Source organism: Sphaerodactylus townsendi, linkage group LG06 (genome assembly GCF_021028975.2).
Source record: "Sphaerodactylus townsendi isolate TG3544 linkage group LG06, MPM_Stown_v2.3, whole genome shotgun sequence".
Taxonomy (NCBI): Eukaryota; Metazoa; Chordata; class Lepidosauria; order Squamata; family Sphaerodactylidae; genus Sphaerodactylus; species Sphaerodactylus townsendi.
The window spans coordinates 72932930-72956784 of record NC_059430.1 but is presented as its reverse complement, the minus strand read 5'-3'; the positions used below and the strand labels follow the sequence as shown (position 1 = coordinate 72956784).

The 23855-nt window shown below is 41.5% G+C and overlaps 1 protein-coding gene across 1 annotated transcript in view; it reads left to right on the top strand.

The window, feature by feature from the left end:
- LOC125435082 (ankyrin repeat domain-containing protein 26-like) overlaps positions 1-23855 on the top strand; it is an 83273-nt gene that overhangs the window by 47937 nt on the left and 11481 nt on the right. The window contains 11 exon segments of the mRNA XM_048501118.1: positions 1801-1932; positions 5146-5179; positions 6043-6184; positions 8272-8485; positions 12028-12211; positions 15305-16261; positions 17680-17832; positions 18415-18590; positions 18848-18941; positions 19283-19360; positions 21900-22034. Coding sequence (XP_048357075.1) covers positions 1801-1932; positions 5146-5179; positions 6043-6184; positions 8272-8485; positions 12028-12211; positions 15305-16261; positions 17680-17832; positions 18415-18590; positions 18848-18941; positions 19283-19360; positions 21900-22034 — 2299 coding nt within the window.

Sequence of the window (23855 nt, the reverse complement as noted above, 5' to 3'; positions counted from 1 at the left end):
GAGCATAAATCAGCAAGTTACTTCTGAGTGGAGAAATAGGCTGTATATCAGCTGGCTCGCTGGCAAAGAGTCCTACTGTTTGGAAAGGCATGTGTTTGGGTGCCAAAAACCACGACCTTCAAGCCTCAGCTTAATTCATGACAGAAATGGCTGCATGTCAAAGGGGAGTCTTTCTGCAGCCACAGTCCCTCCCTACCAAGCCTCCCAGCTAAGTACAAGAACTACCTTTCAAGTGCCAATCTCTGTAGCACAAGAAATTGCTGGTCAAACTCTGTCTATCACTGTAAGGGTGCACAAAGATTGCAGGCCCAGTTTACCCCTTCTTTTTGTCCTATGAGGATGAAGTATATTCAAGAAATCCAATCTAGACAACGTTTCCCTCAGGACTGGTACTCTTTGATTAAGGCAGTGAGAATATTGGAATTCTGATACTACAGAGGATAATCCTCAGGAAGGAAATCAGAATAAACTGGGACAGAGGAAATGGTTTCAGTCACAAATTTGGCTTTCCACTCATCTCTGAAGAATAAATTAAGGAGAAATGACTCATTTGCTTGCCCATAAGCTAAATACCAGGTGTGAAGAGAAATAGTTAACCTTTCCCTGATAAAAGCTGTCAAATTAAGATTCTGAATTGACCAGGCATAGTGTTTGTGAATTCCGTACTCTGGGCTTATGGATTTAAGGAAAACAGTAAGGAAAGTATAAGCCGGTTGGAAGACAAAGCAATTAGGCGAGCCCTTCTAGCTCTTGGCAACAGAATTCAGGCTTACAAGTACCCATTCAAAACAACAATGTTCACAGGGTGAGGTGACCAAGTACATAGCACTTCTGATGGAGGTCTCCCAGCTATTGAACAGGACAAAGAAATGCTTTAGAATATCTTACAATACAGCATAACTGCAATATGAGCCAATTAGTTGAGACAACAATGTTGGGACCCAAGTGAATGGTTCCTCAATATTTAATTATTTATGGAAATAGCTTTCTGCTTTGAGACACTTCAGTATTCCAACTGATCCTATTATTTGCCCATTTTGAAACCTTGCCATACTGGATCTCTTATGATAGTGCCTTAAATGATGTATAGGTCCCATTCCTAAACAGAGCTAAATCTGCCCTCCATCATAGCAAAAAGCACTGAATGCTATTGAAGAACCTATAGAAAAAAGAAGGCAATCCTACCATAAGGAAGGGAGGCCGTTCTAGTGGGTGAACCAGCTACATTCCCTGAAAGTAACATTGCTCAAAGGAATTACTACAGTCTCTTTCGTTTGCAGATTTAAACACAATCTAGTAAATAATATAATTCCATTGTTTTGTTAAAGCTGTAATCTATATATGAACGTGTCCATCTTTCCCTATAAACCTTGCTAAAATATTTTTTCCAGAGATGCCTCTTCTATTTTTGCTTCTTATTTGAATATGAATTCTGAGGTGTTTTCGCTTTATTTCCTAGAGACAAAGGGCCATATCCCAATAATGAGGTTGTAATACTAAAGTTTGCATTGCTCAGATCTGGACTTTTTCACAAAAAATCTAAATCTAGCAGGTTGTTAGGAATATTGTTTGGCATAGAATGTGTGCATCCCCAACCTCAGTGTATCTAATCTCTTTTAGTGTAGTTTTAGTGTGGCTTCTTTTAACTAATCTTTCTTTTATCTAAGATTTTTTTTCTTGTTATGGGCCTATCTGTTTCTTCCAGTTTAACATTCTTGGATGTAGTTTCATGTTGGGTCAGAACATTTCAATTATAGTTTCTCAAATGCTGTGTTTTCATCATAAAACTTCTGTTGTCAGCACAAAGGATGTGAGAAAAAGTGAAAGTACACAACAAATCTCAAAACAATGGGTCAGTCAGCAGATTACTGAAAATCCACATCAACAGCAAGATGATAGCAGTTCGAATGAAACATCTGTGGAAGAAGTAAGGTACTGAAAATTACAGTGTTGTTTCTTTTCAACTATTGCTTAAGGAGATTCTTTATTTTGGAGTTAGGTTAAATCTATCACATAGTGATTAAAATATTGTCATAGAACTTAGAAGACCTAAGTTCAAATTCCCAGTCAGCTACAAAGCTCATTGAGTGATTTTGGACCATCACTCAGTCTCCTCAACCTACTTGACAGGATTGTTGTAAGGATAAAAGAAGTGATAATCATATATGCTACTCTGAGCTCTTTAGGAGAAGGGCTGGATAAAATATGATAAATAGATTGATTATTCTTTATGCTCTGTCTGTAATCATTGTCAATTTGTACTGTGAATGTGAAGCATTGAATTTATTCTTGAGATAGAGTCGGGGGGAGGTAGTGGCCTGGAGGAGGAAACTAGTTACCCCAGGCTGACTTTGTGTTTTTAGGAAAAGAACTCCAATAGAATATACTATTTTGACAATATAGATCAGTAGTACATACTATTTATTTAAAATTACATATAGTCCTCCTCACGGCAGATTACACACAATGTATTTGAAAGAATGAGTCATCTTAAATTCAGTGTAATAGGATTAGGATTTTGAAAATTGAAATTCAATAAAAAAAACTGCAATAGATCATAAGTATTATTACAGAATATTAAATGATACAAAAATGACATAATAGGATCACTGTTACTGAGCCCCTGCATTACAATAAAGCCTTAGTACCTGTGGAAAAAAATGGCCTCCTGAAAGCAAGTTCCCAGTAGCTGGCTATAATCCAAATTCCTTCTTTCCCACCGTCCCCGTCTTGCAGAGGCCTGGCCTTCTGGATACAACATATCTCCACCCCACTACATGCTTTGTCTGTTGGCCTAATCAGGGACGTAGGTATAGATTTTTTTATGGGGTGGGTTTGGGGGAGGGGGGACACACACACCCGCCCCTGGGGGCATGGCCACGCTTCCCCAAGCTCCGCCCCTGCTCAGTGCATATAAAAGCAGCTCTCCAAGGTCAGGGATGGCAGACTGCCCTGCCCCAGCCCCCCCCCCCCCACCGGCTGGGCTCCCAGCAGCCAGCAGTTCCTTCTGCCTACCCCTTCAGGCAAAGGCGTAGCTAGGGAAAATGGATCCCGGTGTAAAATATGAGTTTTCCACTCGCTGCCCGCCCCCCATGGGCTTCTTCTGTAATGCTGGAATCCACCCCCAAACAGCATCATTTTTAATGGTGTTTAAATTAGGGAGCCCAGATTCTCCTTTTAAATCCACCTTAAAGGGAGAATCTGGGGTCCCCTGTTAAAACAACATTGAAAGTGATGCTGTTTGGGGGTGGATTATCCCCCACGCTGAAACAGCATCACTTTCAATGTTTAAACTGGGGACCGATTCTCCCTTTAAATCCATGCCGAAGGGGATGGCTTTAAAAGGAGAATTTGGGGAATTTGGGGAAATTTAGGGGGTGCCTGCTGTCAGGGGTGCAATTGTTAAGCTAGCAGCACCAAACGTTCCAGGTATCTTTAGGAGACTCTCCTGATGATACCACCCAGGTTTGGTGAAGTTTGGTTCAGGGGTCCAAAGTTATGGACCCTCAAAGGTGTAGCCCCCATCTTCTATTAGCTCCCATTGGAAACAATGGGGGATGGGGGCACCCCCTTTGGGAGTCCATAACTTTGGACCCCCTAAACCAAACCTCATTAAACCTGGATGGTATCATCAGGAGAATCTCCCAAAAATTCCTGAAATTTTGGTGCTGCTAGCGGCTAGCCTAAAAACTGCACCCTCTGCAGGCCAAAAGCTGAAAAAACACTTAAAAATACAGAAAAACCACAAATAGTGGGCGGAGCTTGGAACTTGTAATGCGGGGGGGTTAAACCCGGGAAAGCTCTCCTTACCTATGTCCTTGGGCCTAATCCTTGAACATATATGTCTATGCTCTCTTTCACTCACTCACAATTATCTTGTGTGTATATTTGTACCCCATGTGTGTAATTAATACAGTAACAACTTTATATTTCTTATGATTTGTGGAACTGTCCTAAACATATGTAAACATACATAAACATACATTTACAACTTGGGAATTTTTGCTCATAGAGAATAAATGGTGATTGAGTTTTCTTTGGGGATATCATGTACCAGATGGCCAGCGCCAGTGTCCTAAAAGGATAAAAATGATGTAGTCACTTACATTTGAGTTTTTGTGGTAGGAAATTACTCCTCAAATCAGTCAACGCCATCTCCTTGCCAGAGTGCACATCACTGCAAGAAGCTGGTTGTTATATGGTAATAACCAACTAATTTATTTACTGGAGTATAAATGACTAGAAAGTATCTATAGCACAGATTTTGAGCCCCTTCCCCCGCAGTGTGCCCAGTAAAGTCAGAAATGAATGACACTGCTGAGATGTGAAGAAATAGGCATGTGGGTTCTCTTCGTGTAGTGGAAATTCCACACATATAGAAGGTCTGGACCAGGTAGTGGGTGTTTTAGATGACAGATATAAACAAGAAATGGTTAAGGACAATGATGAAATTCAAATAAACCAAATGTTCTTTGTTGATATTAACTGCCAGTAATATTAGAGGGAAAACCATACCTGAATTACTTTTGAATGAATCTCTGAAAAGCCATTTGCCATTTTTTATCTGGCTCTTCATACATTGAGGTCATCGTAATGTATATAGTTGTTCAGCCTCTCCAAAATTTACTCTGACTGTGACAATGTGTCATTGATTAGGCTGAAAGAATTATTGGCTCAAGATCACCTAGTGAGCTTCATGACAGTTTCATAACTAATTGAAATTTCATAACTAATTGAAAAGTCAGTAGAGTTGTATGGCATTTATTTGAGAGTTCTTAAGATAGTTCAGTTGGGAAACATATTTTTAAGACTAATTGATGTAATTTATTCTATCAAAATACTTATTGATGGGTTCCAAGATAACTAATATAGCACCTTTTTGTTAAGAATCTAGGAAATCTAGCAGCACTTAATGTTTCTAGCCTAAATTTTCTCTCAGTAAATTGGTAGAAAGCATTGTTAATGCAAAAAAGCAATAAACAACTGTAGAACAAGAAATCCTTCTGTGAAAAAATCAGCATGGCTGATTCTGTTACATGCAGAAATCTTGGCTCACTTGCTTTAAGGACCATTGCGTTAGAAGGTGGCAAGTAAGTAAGCCAAATAAGAACCAAAAACTCAAAAAATTTTGTTCTTGTTTTCTAGAAAATCAGCCAGAACTGTGAATGGGAAAAATAAGGTAAAATATGCTACCAAAATATTACCTTATTGCTCAGTATTGGCATAAAACTGTAAGTAGCAATAGTACTTCTATGAAACTACCGTGCTTCCACGAAAATAAGACAGGGTCTTATATTAATTTTTGCTCCAAAAGATGCATTAGGGCTTATTTTCAGGGGATGCCTTATTTTTTTCCATGATTTTGTGCCCCCCAAGTGACCAGGTCAGCTGTCCCGGGGAATCTGTAAATAGGGCTTATTTTTGGAGTAGGGCTTATATTTCAAGCATCCTCCAAAAATACTGAAAAATCATGCTAGCACTTGTTTTTGGGATAGGTCTTATTTTTAGGGAAGCAGGGTATATAGCAAGAAGATGTCATGGCTCAATTGAGATCACCCCAGAATCAGTAGGCAAATCAGGATTTGAAGTAGGTTTGCAGTTCATGGTTTGTGCAAACTATGGGGATCAGATAGCCAGGAAATTCAGAACAGTGTTGGTCAGAAGTTTGCCTTGCTTGTGCTGTCAGATGTCACTTCAGTAACTTCTAGTCTGCCAGCCCATGAGAACTGAGCAACATCTCTGGTGTTGTTTTGCAAGCGAATGGGCAAAGCTTTGGAATATTTTTTAGGGACTCTGATTGGGAAAGATGTAAGCTATACCATGAAGGCAGTCAAAACATACGTTCAAAACATACATACATAATTGTATGTATGTTTGAAACCTTAGGTCAGAGTTCTAAAACATGGAACTATGATGACTGAATTGAAGCAATGTCATATCCTTGGCATCAGAATTGTGGGTTAAAGTAGAGAGAAAAGAAGACTGGTTTATTATAATACACAATGGCGTCCAATTGTAATCAATCATACATTTATTATTCAGATTCCCAGAACAGTGGGTATTATTAATACTCTTGATGATTTAACTCAGTCTTCTGATACAGCTGCAGAGGATATTGATATGCCTGTTTCAGTTCATAGAGAGGCTGAGATGTTGATAGAACAGCTTGGTTTGGAAAATCAAGGTAAGCGCACTATTTTGATTATGAAGCAGTAATTATTTTATTCTGCATATGCTAATATAAATAATTAGAATATATGAAGATCTGGTAACAATGAGAAGTCTACATTTTTTGCGAAGTGGGAACCCTGCCAATATTTCTAATTGGGGATCAGATAGTAAATATCACACTAGCAATTGATGTGTCTGCTCAATGTTCCAGGCAGCACAGGATAAAGAAACAAGTATGAAATCTCAGGTTGCTTTGCACTATAGTTCAAGTTGCTAGTCATTATTTTTACTTTATGAAGGAAAAACATCCCTGAAGTTACAGATAGTTTCCAAATAACTATTATGGAACCACAAAACTGAGAGGAAGGAAAATTCTGATATTTTGCTAGTTGGTCAGCAAAGAGCCAGCATGGTGTAGTGGTTAAGAGCAGGTGGATTCCAATCTGGAAAGCTGGGTTTGATTCCCCACTCCTCCACCTGAGTGGCAGAGGCTTATCTGGTGAACCAGATGTGTTTTTGCACTCCTACATTCCTGCTGAGTGACCTTGGGCTGGTCACAGTTCTTCGGAACTCTCTCAGCCGCACGTACCTCACAAGGTGTCTATTGTGGGGAGAGGAAGGAAAAGGAGCTTGTAAGCCACCTTGAGTCTCCTTATAGGAGAGAAAAGTGCCCTATCAATCCAAACTCTTCTTCTTTTAATTATGAAAAAGTCAATAGAGGGCAGAAGCTCTTCAAATAAGCCACATGGGAACACTGCTGCTAGTGCTTCAGGGGCTTGCCCTGGGCTCATGGCTCTGTAGGTCTGGGACCTGATGGTGGGTGTAAACTAAATCCTTTGTCTTCTCCCACAGCCCAGGCCCCAGTGGCACTGCCAGTGCCTCAGAAAACTTCAAGTAAATGTTAGAGAAGTAAATGAGCAAAATTAATCGCTTCAACGAATAGTAACATGGTTTACTTGTGTCAAACCATGCAGCATAACCAAATCAGCTAGAGAAAGGGTAGAGGTTTCTACATACTTGGGGGACATCCTAGGTATGCAGAAACATACAATTTTGCAAACTAAGCAACAAATTTAAGAACTGCCAGATGCGGACTGAATATGTTCCAGGCAGCACAGGATATTGAGGGCAGCTGAGGTTGTTAAGTGGGGAGGGGGGAATTTAGCTTGTCTAAGCTCCAGAGAGTTGATAGAATTCTAAAAGGGATATTTCCAAATTGTACTTCATTGGGATCTTTCTGCAGTCCCACATGGGACTCAATTACATCTAACAAGTTGAAATAATAAATGACCTAAGAGAATTAATCGGATTGAAATGTAATTGTTACATATAGACATTACTTCCTATTCTAATGCATGCCAAATTAAGTATTATCAGGCAGCAGTCTGGTAACACGAGAAGTCAAATATAGAGGGAGAAAACAAAGTTGACATGGCAAGCAAGAAAGAAATGATGGAAACAGTCACAAATCTGGTTAATCAAAATCATAATTATAACAAAACATGTGAGTTTTTCACATTTGCCATTTTTCTTCAGTTCTTGGATTGTGGCCAGGCTACTGTTGAGTCTGAACTAATTTTTGATTGCTATTTCTTCCTTCAAATAAAGTTCAAATGACGTATGCTAACATTTAGCTCCTTTGCACAAATGTTCCAATGCTGCCTGTTTTTACTGGGTAATGCCATTGCATCATAGAAATGACCCTAATGCCCGACAGAAATTCTCAGAGTTTTTATGCATTCATGTAAAGATTTCCATTTGCTACTCTTTTGGGAAGGTGTGCATCAACACTGCATGCTGAGCACTGCCTTTAATGTTGTGGTTAATGTAGAGACTTAAATTTGCCAAGAATGCCATCTGTACAGCAGAGTATCTGGAATTCAGGAACACAATTGGTATTTGTTGTTAAACAAAAAAATAAACTAGTGCAGTCTCTTTATTTAATAAAAATGGACACAGAATTGAATTTTGATTTCTTTTGCATATGATATTTTGGGCATATAAATATACATATATCTAGCCGGAAAAGGTGAGATAAAATGTTTTAATTTTTTTAAATGTACATAAATACAAAAAGTAGATTTCTTCCCCCTAACATAGATTCTGTAAGCCTGCTGAAAATTCGAAATATTGTTAATGGATATGAACATTTAATTGGAAAAAAAAATGAATGTTGCGCTCAGCTGCAAGAAAAAGTTAAAAAAAATGAGAATGAGAAGAAGGAGCTGCAGAGAATGCTAGAAGAAATGAGAGAAGCGAACTCTCTGTTGGATCATCAAAAAGTACAATGGGAAAGCGATATCAGTAGTCTCAAGTAAGAACTCTTTTAAAAGTCTTTAGATAAAATTTATGTTTGATAATATGAATATAAAAATGGTGAAAGGAAAATTGAAAACAAATTTGGTCCAGAATATTATTATTCCTTTTGCAGTAGAGGCTTTGCAGAACTAAGTCAAAAAGACATAAATAGAGAAACTGATTTAGAATGACCTAATTCCTTTACATAAGGAGTCAGTGTTTGGTTACCTGCCTAGCAGTATAGATCATAGGCAGCACCTACAGTGCTTTGTTTGTTTTATACCACTCTTCCATAAAACAGTTACAAAAACTAAAACCCAGCAAATAAAGCACTTTTGAAAGATACAAATTACTGAGTGAAACAGAAGAGCAAAATAAAACCCTATGTATTATCAAGACCATATTAAAAAGAATGTGCTTTTGTTTGCCCTGCAAACTAAAAATGGAAGGGAGCCAACACATTTTGCAGGGGAGAGAGCTCATTGTTTTCCGCACTGTATCAGGGAAGGCCCCATGGCTGCCAAAAAGGGGAGACAGAAGTCATAATTTTTTCTTGAGACCAGGTTGCTCTTAGGGATTGTAAACCCAAGTTCTCTGTCTACCCAGTGACCTAGCTAGGGGGCGCAGGGACTAGGTCCCTGGGTGCCTCTCCCTATGGTCACGTGAGGGTGCATTGGAGGGCTGCCCCCCCAATTGTGCCCTGCCCCCCCCAATTGTGCCCTGGCCCCAAACTCCATGAATCCAAGCTTGCTCCTCCCCAAACTTTTGACCCCTTCCAGTCTGGCTTCCGTGCTGGGCATGGAATGGAGACGGTTCTCGTCGTCGTCACAGACACACTCCGTATTGAGCTTGACCAAGGCGGATCGGCGCTGCTGGTGTTGTTAGACCTTACTGCAGCGTTTGATGTGGTCGACCATGATTTTTTTTACCCACCGCCTGGCCGCCTCCAGAGTGCGGGGCACTGTCCTTCAATGGATTGTCTCATTTCTCCGGGGCTGGAATCAGCAAGTGAGGTATGGGGATCAGGCCTCGCGGAAGTGCCCGATTCAATGCGGTGTACCCCGGGGGCACTACTATCCCCGCTGTTATTTAACATCTATATGCAACCCCTTGCTCAGCTGGTACGGAGTTTTGGCTGATTTGTCATCAGTACGCAGATGACACACAGCTCATTCTGTTGATGGAGGGGGGAGCAGTCGCCGCCCCTGCGGCTCTACAGCACTGTTTGGAGGCGGTCGCTGGTTGGTCGCGGCAGAGCAGGCTAAAACTGAATCCATCGAAGACGGAGATCCTCTGGCTTGGCTGCGAGGGGTGTGTGTGGGACTTTTCAGCCGCCGGTGTGGGAGGGGGTCACATTGACGCCGACCACCTCCGTGCGCAGCCTGGGGGTCCATCTGGATTCGTCTCTCTCAATGGAGACCCAGGTGACCCATATAACCCGGGTCGCTTTCTTCCACCTTCGCCAGGCCCGGCGGTTGGCTCTCTTCGCCAGGCCCAAGCGGACCTAGCCACCGTGATCCACGCAACGGTCATCTCCAGATTAGACTATTGTAACTTGCTCTATGCGGGCCTTCCCTTGCGTTTGATCCAGAGATTAAAACTGATTCAGCATGCAGCGGCAGCACCACCTGGGAACACATCCAGCCTGTACTGCGTCAGCTGCACTGGCTTCCAGCAGAGTTCCGGATCATCTTCAAGGTGCTGGTGTTGACCTTTAAGGCCTTACACGGCCTGGGACCATCGTATATTCAAGACCGCATCACCCCATATGTCCCTGTACAGCCTCTTCGATCAGTCGGGGCCAATCTACTAGTGGTTCCCGGCCCCTCGGTGATGCGGCTGGCCTCCACGCGGGCCAGGGTCTTTACGGCTCTGGCCCCGGCCTGGTGGAACGCTCTCCCTCCGACTGTTCGGGCCCTGCGGGACCTTGGTGGGTTCCGCAGGGCCTGTAAGACGGAGTTGTTCCGCCGGGCCTTTGGAGGAACCGGCCGCTGATGGTGCCCCCCCTTCCTTTGGCCCCTGACATCCGGGCGGTCTGTCATCCAACGGGACTCGCCATCCCTCCCTTTTGGGGAGAGGACTTTGAAAATAGAATGCTGGACGCCACTCATATTTTTACTAGTATTTATTGCATATTTATTAGAGTTAGTTTTCATTGTTTTTATCGCTGCTTTTAAAGGTTTTAGCTATCCTATATTGTATTATATCTATATGTTGTACACCGCCCGGAGCCCTTCGGGGACAGGGTGGTATAAAAGTCTAAGAAATAAATAAACAAACAAACAACAAACTCACTCCTCATGGAGTTCAGGAGCTGTGCAGGCCTGTTTGATCCTTGCCTCTGCTCACCCGGATCCAGCTTCAAAGTGTTTCAATCCTGCAGTTTAAAGCTCGAGCCAAGTCTCGCCAAGGCCAGTATCAAACTGAGCAGGGGGGAGGGGCTGACTGGCACCAGCTTTATACCATTGGCTATGCCACTTACCCTGGCAGAGGAACAAATCCACTGGCAGGTGGCTGTCGCAGCCCTTCACAAAGATCCAGCGCAATGTGCTATATCAGCACTCCTGCGCCTCCACCACTTCTGTCAGCATAGTGAGGGAGTTCTGTAGGCATGGTTAGGGGGAAAGCCAACATTGGGCACAAGGATATCAAAAGACACTTCTCTTGCTCAGCATTTTCAGGAAATTGGTGGGGCTTGGTCAGGCTTGTTTGAATTCCTCCAACTACCACAGCACAGGGATTTTAAGTGTTGAAGGTAATCTGCCCTAGCCCTAATTTCTAGCTGTTGTGAAGGGGATTGGGGCTTACTGAAAAAAGAGAACTAAATAGCACATATGGGAACAGACATTCCCACTCACCCTGCGCTTCTGCAGCTACTGGGGAACAAAAGAAACCTGGCCGGCTTGGGGCAAAGAGTAATGTTTCCTCCCCATCACCCATGGCTTCTGTTCCTGATAGGAAGGATTCAGCTTGAAAGGAGGGGGAGAAAAAACATTTTCCCCCTCCCCCATGTTTTTTTTTTTAGAGGCATATTGAACAGAACAGCCCTTTTCCTCACCTCATGGTTTCTTTCTCTGGGAGGCAGCTTGAAGGGAGGAGGAGAAAACATATCTTCCCTATTCTGGAAGGGCAGCAGTTTGAAGTGAGGGACCCCCCCCCCCCCGCTTCTTTTTCAAGGGACTAGGAAAGTCAGTGGGAATTTTTCGTTGGCTCTGACTCTTCTGGCAGCCATTTTGCGATTGCGCCCACCACCTCATGTCACAATCCCAAAAGTGCCCATGGGCTCAAAAAGGTTGGGAACTCCTGTTTTAAAGCATCACAGCTGATATAAACCAAACCATACAGCCCAAGCACTCTGATTTTTAGTGTACAGGTAAGATGACTGGAGCCAACGCATATGGTTTCCTATGAAAATACAAGATACAACAAAGACCAGAGATTAAAAATGGAAGCTCCTCAAATGCAGAGTTCTTCTAAATAACAATTGTATAATTACCTGTATATGTGGTGTGAATAGATACATAGCCATAAACACCTTTTACAATTTTTCAATCACAGATTTTTTTTGAAACAAACAGAAGAAAAGAAAATGAGTGTTGAAATGCAATATGAGAAAAGTCAAGAACAGTTAAGGAAGAAAGAAGAGCAGTATCATAAAGAGATGGGGGAAAAACAGAAGCTAGAGTTAACACTGAGAAGTTTAGAAGCGGAGTTGAGAACTTTGAAAAACAATTCGAAACGGGTTAGTATTTTACAATACAGCATTCAGCACAGTGAGTTCTGAAAAGGAATTTTTAATGTATATTCCGATGGCATATTAAGACATTCACATTAGTTGTCATGACCCCAAAGGCATTCTTGTCATTTTATGCTGAAACCTCAGTTGTCCTTTTATATAGAATGGGTTTAGCTATGTTTTGTGTAGTATTCAATTGGAGGGAACCTCATTTAGTTCTGTCCCTTTAAGAAGCCCTAGGGCTGGCGTTCTCTGGCAGTTTATTACCCAGCAACCCATCTCGTTTTGTCAGTTAGGTGCCAATGGAAGCTAGGTGTCAGCAACAAGTTAGACCAGTTAGATTAGGATCAACCTTCCTAATGCCGCAATCCTTTAATACAGTTCCTCATGTTGTGGTGACCCCCAAACCTAACATTTATCCATTTTACAGATGGAGAACACTGATGCAGAGAGTCTTAGGTGAACCCTGTGAAAGGGTCATTCGACCCCCAAAGGGGTCACGACCCACAGGTTGAGAACCGATGAGTTAGACAGTCATAGATGTTATAGGCTCACAGTATTTAAGTTAATAAGTTTCAGTACAGTTAAAGTCAGTAGTGTTACAGTTACAGCAAGTTGAAAAGAAGCCAAACCCAGAAAGAAGACGGCGGGGAGAACTTGCAAGGATTCAGTCAGCATAATTTCCTAAAAGAAACCACAGAAGAGATAGTTTGTATCCAGAAGACATCAAGTTCCAGCCTCCAGAAAGTTTCTGCAACAAAAGTAACCTTTATTTAGTTAGAATCAGGGTCTTCCAACGTTGTTACAATTAAAGCTTTAAGTGTTGAACTGTTAACTGAGCCAATGAGTCTTACATTCTGCTTTGGCCAAGTGTAGGGCACCTAAATAACCACCTGGGGAGCAGAACATTAGTTGTAAATTCTGTTTAGAGCTTCTTAGACAGTGTGGTGCCACCCTTCCAGAAATCATACTGACTTTAGTTCAAAATCACTTGCTGACCAACAGAGTAGCAGGAAGGAGGAACTGTAGTGTGTGTGGAAGTAACAAATGGGTGGAATTTGTGTAAGACAGTATTGTATTCTGTTGGAGATTTGTCAGAGGAAAGGGATTGAGAATTGGGATTGAGAGATTGTTTGGAATATGCTGCCGCAGGAGGTGGTTTGGATTGAGAGATTGTTTGGAATATGCTGCCGCAGGAGGTGGCCACTAACCTGGATAGCTTTAAAAGGGGCTTGGATAGATTTATGGTGGAGAAGTTGATTTATGGCTACCAATCTTGATCCTCTTTGATCTGAGATTGCAAATGCCTTAACAGTCCAGGTGCTCGGGAGCAAAAGCCGCAGAAGGCCATTGCTCTCACATCCTGCATGTGAGCTCCCAAAGGCACCTGGTGGGCCACTGCGAGTAGCAGAGAGCTGGACTAGATGCACTCTGGTCTGATCCAGCTGGCTTGTTCTTATGTTCTTATGAGAACAAGGTATCAGAGAATAAAAAGGAATAGTTTTAGCTAACAAAAGTAGGTACTAGAAATATTTATTTATTTTATTCATTCATTTATTATTTATTTATTTATTTCATTTTTAAACCGCCCTCCCCTGAAGGGCTCAGGGCGGTGTACATCAACATCATAATACAAATATAAAACAATCTATAACAATTTTAAATTAATAGAATTTAAACAATTTAAAATTTACAATTTACAGATGGCGACTTAAAGATTTATTATTTGAATTTATAGACCGCCCAATCCCCGAGGGGCTCTGGGCGGTGCTAAATAGTTTTAGCTTTATCAGCTGGCAATGCTGAATGGAGTGGAATGGAATGTGTGAGACCCAAGCTTCAAGGCTTGTTCCATAATTTATATATAGATTGGATGTTGGGCCTAATTATATTTGAGCATACTTTTTCATTTCTTTATATTTGTGTAGCAATAATTTGTATCAGACCCTCATGAAACATTTTGCACTTGACCAGACACTTTCATCCCTCTCATCTTCATTAAGTTGGGAAATCCCTGATTGGGTTACTCCTCTCTCTCCCTTTGAACACAAGACTATGCAGATCTGAGAAGGAGGCTGCCTGATTATCCTTTTCAGAAGAAATGAGATAATCTGTGTTTTCCAGTCACAGTAGTGGCAACACTGGAAATTCTTTACTTAATAAAAGTAGGTACTAGAAATCACTACCGTGTTTCTCCGAAAATAAGACAGTGTCTTATATTAATTTTTGCTCCCAAGGATACGCTATGTTTTATTTTCAGGGGATGTCTTATTTTTCCGCTCCACAGCTGCATGCTCTGGTGTTCTGTTTGACGGGCATGCTTCCAAACAAAAACTTTGCTACATCTTACTTTCAGGGGATGTTTGATATTTAGCACTTCAGCAAAACCTCTACTACGTCTTATTCTCAGGGGATGTCGTATTTTTGGAGAAACAGGGTAATCTGTTTTTTTAAATAAAATGTGTTAAAGTGAATGCAGTGGCTTAGAATTCAAACAGAAGCTTGACATTCATTTCAGCTTCTATTCCCATCCCCATTCTGCATACAAAACTGTCCCAGACATAGAAGTGCATAGAAAATCTCTGGTCTACACTGCAGCCTCTATGACATATTTGGGGGCCCTCAGTTGTGTATTTAGGGATGTCAGAGGGGGCCAATGCCCCAAAGGCCCATAGAGTTCTACCAGGCTGGAGCCAGGACAGAAAAGCCCTAACTCTGGTTGATTCTCTGTGTTTTGAAGACATGTGGTTGGATCCAGTCTGTGTATTCACATAATATCACCCAGTTCAAATTCCCCTCCTTACTACAGCCCCCATCCCACATGATCCCTAGAGTGGCCAAGTTGGTGGTCAAAGGGGATCACATTCCCCCTTTTTCACCAGTTGAAACCCATGGCTTGATTACAATATGAAAAATGTAGCCAATAAGTGTTACCTTAAAAAATGAATATACATTGGTATATGTTATGATGCAGCTGAGACCAAAGTCTGTTCTGCCAGAATTTAACTCAGTTCCATGTTTGACTATGAGGGAAAACAGACAAACTATAATTGTTTGGGGGGTTTCATTTACTTTGTCTTTGTATTCTGAATCATTTAGATGGCTGATCCTCATGACCAAGAAAAGGATCTATTATACAAAAATCAAATTCTCCAAGATGAACTTGCTGCATTAAGATTACAACTTGACCAGGTAAGAGCTAAGCATCAAGAAGAAGAAGCCAAATATTTAGAAGAAAATGAAGGTTTGAAAGGAAAAAACCAAGACCTTAAAAAGGAGTTGAAACTAAATGAAGAGGCGTTGAGTCAAACAGTTCTTCAGTACAATGGACAAATAAATGTAACAAAAACAGAACTTGCCATTCTAACTTCCAAGTTAGAGCACATGAAAGAAGATAAAGAACAACTGGAGGTGGAGCTTGATTCATTTCATTCCCGTTTGGATTCCATCACTCAGGAACTAGAACAGACGAAAATATCAAAGAATGATCTTGAAAGAACACTGAAACAAGAGCGTGATGAATGGGTTTGTTTAAAAAACAAATTGAATCACGATCTGCTTAACCTGCAAGACACCAACAATAGCATGTCTCAGCTGTTAAGTAAGACTGAAAGCAACGCTAATAGTCTAGAAAATGAACTTCACCATGCAACACACACACTCAGAGAAAAGAACTTGCTGATTGAAAGTATTCAAAGGGATCTAAGTCAAGCCCAGTGTCAAGTGAAGGAACTTGAAAATGCATGGCAAATGGAAAAAAGTCAAGTGAACAAACATGTCATAAAACAGGAATCTGTGCAGGAACGATTGACACAACTCCAGAGTGAAAATCTTTTACTCCGACAGCAACTTGAGGATTTTCAAAACCAGAGTATTGTTAAAGAAAGAGTAGTGAGCAGTGTTCAAGATAGATTTAATGATATTTTTGCTAAACTTCGAGCCGATACTGAAAAGCAGGTACAAATGATAGAAGAGAGAAATAAGGAGTTAACGACAAAATGTAATAATTTAAAGGATCAAGTCTCCAAATATGAAACAGAAAAAGCAGAGAGAGAGGTAAGACCACGTAGAATCCTTTTCCAAATGAGAATTTATATATCTGCCTTTAGAGACCGCAGTTATAGATAATTGGCATGGTCTTTGTCATCTATCTGAGCAGTCTAGACTTGGTGATGGGTAAAGTCAAATCACAAAAAAAAACCAAAATCTGTATCAGCTTTTTTTAGGTTTTTCTTTTACTGATAACCCCCCTTCCCCCCAGTTTTTACTGGTTTAAAAACCCAAGAAAAATACACTTTTTAAATTTCCTTCCCCTCCATTCCTCCTGTGGGCTTGTGAGCCAATTGGGGGGGTGGAGAGATTGAGATCTCAGTGCACCGATGAGCAAGCTCACCGTCATATGGAGGAACTATCCCCTGGGGGGGCTTGAAAAGTATCAACAGGGGAAGGGGGAGCCAGATTGTGCATGGAGGTCTAACCCCTGCTGGTACTTTTCAAGACCTGTGGGGCTTGAAAAACATCAACTAGAGAAGGAGTGGCCAGATCCTGCATACTCAGCCCTGCCTGCAGAATCTATCCCCCACCAGTGTTTTTCGGTGATTGAAAAGGATCAGCAGGGGAATGGGTGGCCTGCATGCACAATCTATTCCTCACCACTGCTTTTCAAGCCTTCCAGGTCATGAAAGTCATCAGTGGGGGAAGAAGCAGCCAGATCCTGCATGTGGCGCTGAGCTAACTCAGTGCCACACGTGGGATCTATCCCCTGACAACCAGATCTCTGAGCCAGCTCTGCGTGTCTTGGAGATCTGTCCTCCGATTCTGCTTTCTGAGCCACAGGGCTTTTAACCCACAGGGTTTTTAATCTGAATATTTTTGGTAAAGCCAAATTATTGGCTTTACTGAAAATTTCCAGATTAAAAAGCTCTGAAATTTACAAATAATTTTTATTGGTGCTCAAGCCTAGTGGAGTCCCACATAGAACTATGTATGCGCAGGATAGCAGGAGAACTGAAGGATGAGCACTTCCCCCTCCCCTTGCCACATGGCCATTTACGGGAAGAGGTTTGTCTATGGCCGCTGGGGGCAGGGGGGTGGTCATCGGGAGTGGTGTTTGTGTGTGGAGTTTGTGTGTGGAGTGTTTGTCAATCTCCACCACGGCAGGTCCTGCACATGTGCAGTCCCACGTGTGCCTGCACACTCGAGAGACATATTGCATGATGTATCATTTGATACTAGACTCAATGTACAGCAGTTGCAGAAAGTGCCATGCTGTTTATCATCCTATTGTTAGTAAGAGCTATGAACTGTCCACTTGTTTCTGGTTGATCTGTATGGAGCAGAAAGAGAATCTATTATCTAGTGATCATTAATAGTACTGTTGATTTAGCACCTTTCATAAAATATTTTAAATAACTGTAGTCTAGAAAGATACTTTTAATTACTTTTGTCTGTTATCATTAAAATGCTTCTGTTAGGGTTCATTAAGGGAACTGCAGCAAGAGCTGGCAGATTCTCTTAAAAAGCAGTCCATGGCAGAAGCTGCACTTGAAGTTACAACTGATTGTCGGAATCATCTAGAGGAGGATAAACGGGAGCTTCAAAAGGAAATAGACAGGGTAAAATCTGAGGTAATTAATGTAAATTACTAAATGTATTTCCAGTCCTTTATTTAGTTTTATGTATCTAAAGCATTGTTTATTTAGGAGCAAAATAATACAATATCTGAATGCAGTTGGGGCTATTGTAAATTGTAATGAATTAGATCCCCAAATAATTTTGTGCAGGTTGAAATGGGGAATTCAAGATAGCTCTATAAAAATGAGAGAGAAATATAGAGGCGTAGCTAGGGGGAAATAGCCCAGAAAACAGTGCGTTCTCCGTCCCAGAACGCCCTCGCCACACCCCCACAGGGGTGCGCCCCCTTGGAGCTACGCCTCTGGAGAAATGAAACTGATGTTATGCCAGCATTCCATACTTGAAAGTGTTTCAGACCCAATGTATGTTGCTATTTTAGTGATTGCTATTTAGTGTTGCTATTTTAGTGATATAACAGATTACCTTCTCAAAGGAACCTTCTTTTACCTCACATTTTGTTCTTATATCGTGGTCTATTGGGGATTGTGGGGGAGGGGGGAGCAAAGGCATTCTCACAAAAAAACCCTGTTTGGCAATTGTCCCCCCCCCCCCTTTCTGGTACTTCATTCATGCAGCTGGAAGAGTTAGAAGAACAATTTATCCACTCTCAAAAGTGTATTCAGGATTTGAGGAATGATTTGGATGTTAAGGAAGGTGAAGCAAGAGTGGTACCTCAGAACTTACAAGAGCTGCTGGTAGCATCATCAGGAACAAATACTGCTATAAAACATGAGGAAGAGCATATGCAAAGGTAACAATTAAGATAATGTATTTTTACACAGAAAAATGAATGTGTTTACAGTTGCATACACCCAATTTTTTACATATATATATTCTCAATTGGTCAGTTGCATATACCCAATTGAGAGTATATATATGAAAAAGTTGGGTATATGCAACTGTAGCAGTTATACAAATGACAGCTGTTGAGATATGTTGTGACATTGTGTGCTGTGTTAGATTTGATAAGTATGTACAAGTTAAAGCAGGTTTTTATTTTCTTTTAAGACTCGAAGTAGAAAATGCCAGATTACAAGCTACAAACAAAAGCCAAACTTGCAGAATTGAGATGCTTCAGAAAGATCTCCAGGGTAGTGCTTCTGTAAGTCATACTGCTGGTGGGTAAAGGAGGTGGGATGGGAAGGAATTCCTACTTAGGATGGGGTCTTATGCCCTAAAATTAAAAAAAAACTTATGTTGCTTACTGAAGGGAAGGTTGGGAGCAGTGAACTGTCTTATGAACTGTCTTATTTGAGTAACTATTATACAGCCACTGACTTTTAATGATTTCTCGACATTAGGAACTAATAAAATACTGAACCAAAATAATGAATGTATCTACGTGAAATTCAAAGGCATGTAATTCCCTGTAGGTTTTTCCCTACTTTCATTCTGAATAATTTTTGCAGTTTTTTAAATGAGTATTTTAATTTTTGGATATAGGTTCACAGTCATCTTGAAGAACTTGTAACTATTTTGCAAACAACAAAAATCAATTTAGAGGAACAACTAAACCATCAGGTATAGTGGATTTTTAGTGTGCAAATAATTTGTGATTGTATTCTTTTGCATAATAGATGTGTGCAGAGAGCATCCCTAAGACCATACATGGGAAATGTTTTTCTGTATCTTTCCTTGTAACTGTATTGTGAGCATCTCTGTTAGGATTTACACAAGAACTTGATGGGGCACCTCATTCCTCCATCCTCCACTATTTCGCCTTTCCCTTCCTGGAAAACACCCACTGCCTCTCTCCTTTTCCTGCTTCCTTCTCTCTCTCTCACCCATCAACCAACATACCTTTTTCTGTTCCTCCTATCTTCAGCTTTCCCTCCTTTTCTCCCCTGGCCTTTTCCCAGGAAAACTATGGCCCAGTGGGGAACTAGGAAATTTAGTTTCTCCCGTATTCCCTTCCCACACACAATTTCCTTTCCCCCCCTCCTGACAGCCTCCATATCTTCACCCTTCCTTGCTTACTTTTTGCACCCAAAGCAACTCATGACAGCCCCGTTAGGTAGGTTATTCTGAGAATGTGTCACTGGTCTAAGATTATCTAATGAGCTTGCATGACAAACTGGTGACCTGTGTCTCCCAGATCCTACTCTGAAACCCTAATGATTACACCACACTGGCTTCCATGGGGTGGCTGCCATGGAACAGTTGCAAGCTGCCTGGCCTGGGTGGATGAAGGTTGGGTGGATCAAGTTGCTTGGTGGTTGCTGCTGTGCCTGACCCCAATCAATCCTTCCTCAAAGGCCAAAAGGGCCTGCCTCAGGGGCGTAACGAGGCAAACTGTAGCCCTGGGCAAAACCTGAGTTGGATGCCCCCCCCCCCATGGGCGGCCACTCCACCATGACCAATTTTTTTTTTGCACCAGGACATTGGTGCATGCAGGGGGTGCATTTTTAGACATATCAGCACCAAAATTTCAGCGTATCATCAGGAGACTGTCCTTATGCTACCCCTAAGTTTGGTGAGGTTTGGTTCAAGGAGTCCAAAGTTATGGACTCGCAAAGGGGGTGCCCCATCCCCCATTGTTTCCAATGGGAGCTAATAGGAGATGGGGGCTACAGGACTTTGGCCCCCCTGAACCAACAAAGGAGGTGCCCCATCCCCCATTCTTTGCTAAGGGAATGGGTCTACCCTTTTGGGGGTCCATAACTTTGGACCCCCTGAACCAAACTACACCAAACCTTGGGGGTGCCATCATGACAGTCTCCAGATGATACCCTGAGGTTTTGGTGCTGATATGTCCAAGAATGCCCTCCCTGCAGGAACATCCCAAAATTTGTCCAAGAATCTTTGTTCTGCATTGAGTTTTCTGCATTGCTGTCAATGGGGGTTGCAGGCTGGGGGGGGGCACATTTCTGAAGGCACAGTCTCAAAACTTTCATGGTCTCATCAGGAGACTGCCCTAATGATACCCCCCAGGTTTGGTGCAGTTTGGTTCAGGGGGGGCAAAGTTATGGACCCTCAAAACTGTAGCCCCCATCTCTTATTAGCTCCCATTGGGGGATATTTTATTTATTTATTTATTTATTATTCCACTTTTATACCGCCCTCCCCCGAAGGGCTCAGGGCGGTTTACAACATTAAATAAAACAGTGGATATGTTGAAAATTAAAACAATTTAAAAGCAGCATTCGGTTATATCAATTAAAATAAGATGGCCTCCAGCTATTAAATCTCTACATAAGGGAGCAGCAGGTTTTAGTTGTTTCTGGGCACCCTATCAGCGGCTGGACTCTCCAAAAGCCCGGCGGAATAACTCGGTCTTGCAGGCCCGGCGGAATATTAGCTCCCAATGGGGGATAGGGGCACCCCCTTTGGGAGTCCATAAATTTGGACTCCCTGAACCAAACCTCACCAAACATGGGGGGTAGCATAGGGACAGTCTCCTGATGATACGCTGAAATTTTGGTGCCGATAGCCTAAAAACTGTGCCCCCTGCAGGCCAAAAATGGAAAACCACTAAAAATACCCCAAAACGAACCCTACATTTTGATGCCCCCCACAAGGTGGTGCCCTGGGCAGCTGCCCACTTTCCCCAATGGGCATTACGCCCCTGGCCTGCCTCCTCTGCCCTGACTTTTACTGGAGGGCTTGAAAGGCTGGCAATACAGTTGTGGCTAGGCCATATGGAGTTTTAACTGGATTGTGAATTCATGGTTTATGTTTTATGATTATGTGTTTCATATGTTGGAAGCTGCCCTGAGCCTGCAGGAGGAAGGATGGCATATAAATTGAATAAAATAAATAAGAAAACTAACAGCAGCCATTTCTTAAAATCACAGGCTTCTCTCTTTGTTCAGGTTTAACAGCTCATAAGCCATACACCAACAAGCATCTTATCATTTTTGAGGATGTTAACTCTCCATGCATTTTTTTTATTTCACATTTTTATGCGAGCTTGGGGCTTTCTCGGGTTTGTAGAAAGATCTATCTTGTCTGTTTGTGGCTCTAGTGAAATCTAAATTGGGTTGATGATTCAGTACAATATCTGCCTATTTTGTACATTCTGTAACATTTCTCCATCAAGGGTATTATGCTTGTTTTTTAGGTCCAGAAACAAGCCATGCTATCAACAACTGGCCAAGATACTCACAAAATGTGGGAAGAAGAACTGAAGTTGAGATCAAAACTTCAAGCTCACCTTTCTGAGTTTGATAAAGAAAAGACTGAGTTATTGGCTCAAGTAAGTCTAGTGAGCATTTAAGCTGTTGGAAGTACTTAATTTCTGCCCATGTGAAGAATTAGAGGCATCCCATTAAATAAATTCATGAGAACACAACTGTGCAGTTAAGGTTCACACATGATGGTAGGCTAACTGCACCCGCTCCTACCCAGAAAGGGGTGAGGCAAGGGTGTCTGTTAGCTCCTCATTTGTTCAACATCTACGTTAATACACTCATAACTGGATTCCATGGGAAAGATACTCATGCACCCAAGCTCACCCCTGAGAAGAACATATCCATTCTCATGTATGCAGACGATGCTGTGGTATTATCACTAACAAGGGTGGGATTAAAGAGGGCACTGATGATATTTGATCAAAAGTGACCGAGGAACTATTAAACATCAATTATACTAAGACCAAGATAGTGCACTTTAATGCCAAATTTAAGAAATCAAAATGGCAGCTGTCAGGACACCAGATAGATCAAAAAAGTTCTTTAAATATCTAGGTGTGATACACCAGTACAATGGGAAACCCACAGCACACATACAATCAGTTATTCAGGCAGCACAAAGAAGTTCTCAGGCAATTTTAACATATTTTCATTCACAAGGGGGTGGATTTATTGCAAGTGCAATTAGATTATTTGAACCCAAAGCCCTGGCTCAACTGACCTATGGTGCATCGTTGGTAATGATCTTGGATTTTGCGCCATTGGAGAGAGTCCTATCGGCCTTTCTCAGATCTATGTTTAACACACCCAAATGTACAACCAACATGGTACTAAGGCAAGAAGCAGGGTTGGTCAATGTTGAGACAATCTTTTAAAGACTAACCATTAAATATTGGCTTAAAGTTCTCACCTGTGCCCTGGGATTAATGCCTTCATTGCTGATGGTGACATCCTATCCTGGATGGCTAGAAAAAATTACATTAAAAAAAATTAAAACAGTGTGGTATGGACCCAATGCAACTCCTGGAACTAGATAATCGTGGAGCAATAGCCATGGCCTATCAACGGCTTCAAGATATTGAGTTGCAAACAAATTTCCCCCTACTACCCATGATATATAGACCACTAAAATCATGGGTAGGTATTCTAGCTGCTCCTTATCTATCTAATATAACATCGGCAAGAAGCCGCTGGACCTTCTCAGGAGCTCGCTTTGATGCCTTCCCATCAGCTAATCTGATGGGACAATTTCAAACAAAATGCCTTGGCATAGGAGAACTTGTGTTTGTGGCTCAGGGGAAGTGGACTCAATGTCACACATTCTAACGCACTGTGAGCTTCATAAAGATGAAAGGGAGCTTTTAATCCATCCATTGCTAACTCTCAATGTACATCCATTTATAGCCAATTTAGATTCAAATTTTGTGAGAATTTTATTAGAAGATCATGTTCCCTCTATTTCCCAGAAGGTGACTAAATTTTGCTTGCTGGCATACAATAAGTGAAGATCCTTATTAAGATAGAGAACCATATTGTATGATGAGGATTGTAATAATGTCTTAAGTTAATGTTATTTAATGTTTAGACCTTATACCTTAGACTCCTGTACAATTGGAATATTATGTATTTTTGTGTATTCTGATTCTGGTTTTAATGGCTGGCTTAGAGGCCGTAATAATAAACTGACTGAAATTCTTGAAAGGATTAATACTCTTTGGGAAGTCTACAGTTCATTTTGTATCCTATGTTTCTGCCTCAAGTCAGATTGAATATGCATAGGAGACAGTAGCTCTTGCTAAAGCCAAAGATCACACACAGGCCACAGCTGTCTGTTGGCTCTGCCTTATCTTAATTTCTAACTAAAACTTGCACAAAAAGGATCTGAG